At 46.6% G+C, this 6,000-nt stretch overlaps 1 protein-coding gene across 10 annotated transcripts in view; it reads right to left on the bottom strand.

The window, feature by feature from the left end:
* Positions 1-1,749: 1,749 nt before the first annotated feature.
* TP63 (tumor protein p63) overlaps positions 1,750-6,000 on the bottom strand; it is a 154,314-nt gene continuing 150,063 nt past the window's right edge. For all 10 annotated transcript variants that reach the window (XM_068692077.1, XM_068692080.1, XM_068692078.1 and 7 more), the window contains one exon: positions 1,750-4,769. In XM_068692077.1, coding sequence (XP_068548178.1) covers positions 4,473-4,769 — 297 coding nt within the window. In that variant the 3' untranslated portion in view covers positions 1,750-4,472. The remainder of the gene's footprint in view (positions 4,770-6,000) is intronic.

The raw sequence follows: 6,000 nt of genomic DNA, 5'->3' as shown, positions 1-6,000 counted from the left end.
CTGGCTGCCAGGCGGGGCTGTAGGGCACAAACTGGCTAGCTTCAGTGTGCTTAGGAAACTTCATACCTGCATATGAGTTATCTCATTATCCAAAGACAAGATTCCAACAGGAACATGTGGAGGATGAAAGGGAGAGCACTAGCTTGGGATTCCTCTGCACCAAAACCATTGCTCTCATATAAGCAACGCAGAAGTTTCTAATCTAGCAATGGTTCACAGCAGACGGCTATTGCAATCGTCAGCAAACATGTTTCAAGCCTATCTGGTTAATGGAAACTGAAACCTTATTTTACCTGATTCAGTTTGCTCATCTAGAGGCAAGGAGCCCATCAGCTGAAACAGCAAGTTCTGGCAGTCATCGTAGCAGCACTTCTCTCTTTGAGGGGAGCGCATTAGTTTTTAATAGCACATTCAAGCAATCCCTGCCTATCCAAGTGGAACAAGGGCAATGACGCCTCCAGCTAGCGATAGCCAGAGACAAGAGCTTCTCTAAGCCTTTGGCCAAAGGGAAAAGTAGCAGTGACCAGAACCAAAGAATTCAGGCAGGCATTCCCTGCCTTAATGGTCAACGTGAAAGTAACTCCCAAGAGAAGCGATGGCATTTTCCTCTTTTAAGATGTTCATGAGTTTTTCCCTGACTTTTTGGTGCCTTCCTGAGCCTTTTCCCCCAGCCACAACCTTAGGAAAGCTGTAGGAGGCAGACATTGGTTTTATACAGAAACCGCTGATGAAGCTGGGCCATTAAGGTGATGGCCCATCAGACTGAAGCAGTATCAGGAGGAACTAAGATACAAAGAAAAAGGCAAAAGGTAGAAGAGAAGATGCATGTAGTGATGCATGGGGTCTTTGATGTAAGCTAGGCATGAAGGACAAGCATCCCCAAACTCCAAGGGTGGTGCTGGATGTGGCAGTGTGAGGCTATTTCACAAATAGGGAGCAGGGAAAAGGGTAGTACTGCCCCTGTTTGCCCAAAGCCCAAATTCTCTTCTCCCCACCCCACGGGCACACAGCCTTGCCATGTTTGAGGAGGATTTTAAATATAAAGCATTTCCCCATACCCTGCTCAAAAACAGAAAAAAGGGTGAAAGGGGGAAGAAAAAAAAAAAAAAAAGAAAAAAAAAGAAGGAACTATGCAAATAATCCACAAGCCAGAAGCCTCTACCTTTCAGGGAAAGGCTTACAGGGGTCAACCATGCAATGTGCCAGAAACTTGACAGATGTGGATGTGATGACACTTTGTAACATGCCCATGCAACATGGATGATACAGAAATATGAAAGGTCTCCCTGTTGAATGGGAAAGGTTTTTTAATAAACAAGAAGTGGAAGCTGAAGCAAGAAATTCAGGCAACCTCAATTTTAATGGTGAACATGAAGCCAGCTCTCAAGGGAGGTACACAGAGAGGGGATTTTCCCTCTCCCCAGTCCTTGCAGAAAGACAGACACCTTTCTGGAAGACAGACTGAGTGTGCAACTTAATGGACCTAAGATGGGACTGCATGAAATTTAACAGCCACGGGATCAGCTGCAGGTCACAGCAGCCAAACCACTGCCACCTCAGCCTCTGTGTTGGGTCAAGGTACAGCTGCAAAAGAGGTGACTGGTGAGCATCTAAGGGGATTAGACAAACGCACATATGCAGAGGTGACTCTAGGCCCCACTGCTCAGAGCAATAAGCAGCAGCAAAAGGCTCTTGCTTGTTTCCAAGGCGGCGCACAGGCAAGAAAGGAAGCTGTTCGGGAATTCAGCATCATTTTCAGTCCGGCTTTTATTTTCATCGACTTCAACAACAGGGTGTTCCAAAACACACACAAATCCTGGTGCAGGCAACACTGTCATTGCTACAAGCATTGGTAGATCCTCAGCTCAATTAACCCACGGGCTTTGATGTATCAAAACAAAACAACAACAACAAAAATAATCACAGCTCTACAGGGGAGGGTAAAAGCTACAGCTGTTCAAACTCACGTGAAGAATCCCAGTTACACATAAGTGCACTCTGTAGTGGTATACAGTGGAAAGAAGGTTTTCACAGCATATATTTTAGTCACTAGTGATGTAGCAGAAAAGCTCCATCTTACTGCTGAGTTGAAAAGCAGATACTAATGTTCTTGCGCCCAGACTCTGGGCACGGCATTAACTGCATTAACCTTGGTAGTCAGAAGCTTCCTAGTTCCTAGAACGAAGGTCATGAAGGCATCAATATTTGTACAGTACTGAAGCAGCTCAGAAGGATTACACAATGGAGATGCAAAACCACGGAGGTGAGAAGGGCACAACCCAGCTCACCTCCAGGACCTTGCAGAGTACCCGCACTAACACTTTCCCCACGCTAACACTGCCCTGCTGAATGAATTCTTGCATTGAGTCAAGAGCAGGCTGACTCGCTCCTTTTGTAGCATACTAGAATAAAAAAAAAAAAAAGACATAGTAAGTTTTCACACTGAGCATGTTAAATACTTTGAAATCTAGGACGCTGCTCTTTGAAGTGTTACAAAACAAAATGATAAAACAGGCTTTCGGTACCTGCCCCCTCCCCTCAACTGCAAAGTAACACGGGAATCTCAGTATGAAAAAATACAAATATATTTGTCCAGTGACGACGCCATTTGTTACACAGTATACGGTAAGCATTCTGCATAAAAATAATAATTAAAAAAACAGAAAAACAAAAAACATTTTAACGTGGTTCTGTCAGACCCAGTAGCCCAAGAAGAAATAAAAATTGGCATGTTATGCTGTAGGAAACAAAAATTACACATACAAAAAAATATATATACACACTTTACAAGGTAACCATCTTACATTACCGCTCAGAGCTATCCAAAATAGGCTTGCACAGTTACCTAAAGGCAGTCTTTGAATGCAACCTGGCACAATGGACAGATGGAGGAGGATGCTAACAGCGTTGATTATGTGAAATAAGAGGCACACAGCAGGGCCCAGAAGACAGCCACTGCATTGAAACAAGATTATTTGGTTGTAGCAAGGTAGGATGACAAGTCCTTTAAAAGCTGCTTCTTCCATCTTTCTCCAGTAAAAAAAACAAAGCCAGGCTTACTGTTAACAGCAAAAGCCAACCTGAAAGCAGCAGTCCTGAGCCAAGCCCCTTGCTTTAGTTTTTCCAGTCACACTACCTTGGCCAACATAAATGTGAAAATGTTCAGTTACTTGTCCACAGTATCACTGGCAGTCAGAGGAAATGCCTCAGAGCACAGCTGCTGTTCAACCAATGAAGAAAAAATAACAGAAAAATCATTTTTTTCATGTAAACAGGACTTCTGCAGTAGCAACGCTCATACTACCACAGAACTGGTGCTTGTTCTGAGGCTGCTGGAAAACGCATATTACGTGTATTTTTTTACTCTGCACTTTTTGTTGCTCGTTATTTAGTCTATAGTCCCCAGCAACAAAATAACACATTCCAGGCTACTACAGGCATGTCTAAAGACAGCTCTACTTTAATTAACCAATCTAACAGTCTAAATAAAGAATTGCCTGGGTTCTGGGTAGCTGAAGCCCTACAAATCAGTGTGCAGCTCCCAGTAAGTCCTCTGGTCGGAAGACAGGCAGGCAAACCCTTGTGCTAAACTAACCAGGCGGCATATGTGGCAAAGCCTAATTCTCTAGCTTAAGTTTCAGTAGTAGTACAGAGTGGCTAATGTTGGGTGGGGGACAAGAGTCAGAATTACTGACAAGTGTCAGAATCACTTATGGCTGTATCGGCATTTATATCCTGACCAAAGCAAACCAGGATATACAAGTAGAGCGTACATTCAAAATGAGAAGAGAAACCAGGTTTGTTTTTCCCCTATAGAATGCAAAGGAAAAGGAAAAAGAGGGTTGCAGGTGGCCATAAGCTCTGGCCTGTCCAGCAAAGTGCATGTGCTGTCTCCGCTGGAGAATAGTACACATGAACAGAGCGCTCAGCTCTGGGGGAAGAGGCTGTTTAAGTGCAACATTCAGCAGACCAATTCCCATTTGTTTTTCAGATGAACTGTTGGTTTGGTGGCTTTGGGTATTGATTTTTACTTTTTTGGTTTTGGCTTTAAAAAAAAAAAACACGTTTAAACCTTCCTGCTTTTCGAAGTGGGATTGCTGGATGAGAGAGAGAGTTTGCAGGTCAGGACACCCACAAGGCGTGTGAGGATTCAAAAAGTCAAGAAAAGAAGCCCTCTCCCCAAAGGAAAACACGAAACAAGGACAACGCCTTCTCGAGAAGGCCAATGAACGGCTTTCAAGGAAACGCCACCCGCCTTCCCCCTTCGCTCAGCTCCTCCTCTTGCAAGAGCTGGGGTGGAGGCTGCGGTCCAGGAGCATGGTCTGGACAGCGCCAAGGGCATAACTAGCACGAGCGAGCAAGGAGGCTCCCTCCGCCCTTCGTCCAGGGGTGCAGTACCAAGCAGAAGGGAAGACAAAACGAAGGGCTGAGCAGTTTGTGGCTGAGGCGGGGCGGAGCGGGGTCTGCGGAGCTCACTCCCCTTCCTCCTTGATGCGTTGCTGTTTGTTGCGCCGGGCATCCATGTCGAAGTTGAAGTCGTTCCACTCGTCGCGGGGTGGGAAGGAAATGGTCTGCCGGAGCGTGAAGCGGACCGCGTCGATGACCCGCTCCCCACGGGTCTCGCTGGAGCCCACGCTGACAGTGGAGGCGCCGCTGGGGGTACGCAGGAGGTGGGGAGGGGAGGAGAAGTCATGGAGCTGCCGGTGGTCCAGGATGCCCTTCCAGATGGCATGGCGGAACTGCTCCGGGATCTTGAGGCTCACCAGATCCTGCAAGGCAAGGAGCAGGGCTTAACAGGGCAATCCCTGGGCAATCCAGGGGGTCTGGGCTCCGGTAAAAGCAGCCTCTGGGCCACCCTGCAAATGCTTAATTATTAACCCACGGTGGCTGTGATGCACTACAGAAGACAAGCCACTGATCCTGAAGGTGGTGGTTCACTGGCTCACCACTCCTGAACAAGTATGTGTAGCTGAGAGGCAGCAAGGACTGATGACACAAGGTCCCTTTGGAAGTGACACATTCATGCATAAGATATGATGACCTAAAGCTAGAAGTTTAACTGGACTGCAAGGCCTCCAAAACTCCTTTGAAGAGTTCTACTGGTTGTCTGTGGTGGGGGATGCTGGACTGCAGAAGTTCAACAGCTTTGAAAAGTTCACTGCTCATTCCAAAGCCTGCAAGAGGATTTTAGAATTAAAGTTTGGGCTCCAATGTTCAAAGATCTGGGTCTGACTCTACAGAAACTGCCTAAATGACTCGAACAAACAAAAGTTTAAGACAGAAACCTAAGCTTAAAACATTTGGATTTTGAGGCCCCATCAACCTCTGCGGGTACTGTACTCGAGGGCAGCCTTACCTAACTCTGGGAAATGTGACATTGGCTTTTGAAAACAAGTTAGCAACCAGCTTTGGTTAATGTGGGTCAGCTTTTCTAATTAGAGCATCAGCAGAAGGAAGGCAGCCCAGCCTAGGAAGCATCACAGCCTTGCAAAGTCTTGGGGCAGAAAAAGGAGGGCCAATCTCTGGAGAGCAGCAGCACAGGATAGGAGGGAGCAACCCTGCAGCAACAGCCATGCAAGAGAAAAGGCAGCTGGGCCGAGACATCAGTGGCAAGGGAAGATTGTTAAGGTAAGGCCAGAAAACAGAAGCAGGGAGGGGAAAAACGCAGACCACTTCTGGACAGCCTACTTGTCTGCAGGCGAGTGAGGTGTTTCAGAGGAGCGTAAACTGAAACCAAGCCTTGCAGATTTAACAGGCGTGTGGGCTGGGGCCACTTTGGGGACTAAAAAGGACAGCAGTGGGGAGGGGGAGATGCACTTTCTCTGTGCCAGGCAAGGTAGTTACAACCACCAACTGGCACCGAGTCCAGCCTCTATACCTCCCAGTAAGTTTTCTGTGGTGTGCAACAGCCTTAAATCAAACTAATCACATAAAAAAAATACTGAGTCTGGATTTGACCTGTTTCTACAGCAGGGCCAAGGCTGCAAACAAAGGAAATGG

This window comes from Anas acuta, chromosome 9 (genome assembly GCF_963932015.1).
Source record: "Anas acuta chromosome 9, bAnaAcu1.1, whole genome shotgun sequence".
NCBI classification, from domain to species: domain Eukaryota; kingdom Metazoa; phylum Chordata; class Aves; order Anseriformes; family Anatidae; genus Anas; species Anas acuta.
The sequence above is the reverse complement of the archived record's forward strand: the minus strand, read 5'-3'. Positions and strand labels throughout refer to the sequence as shown.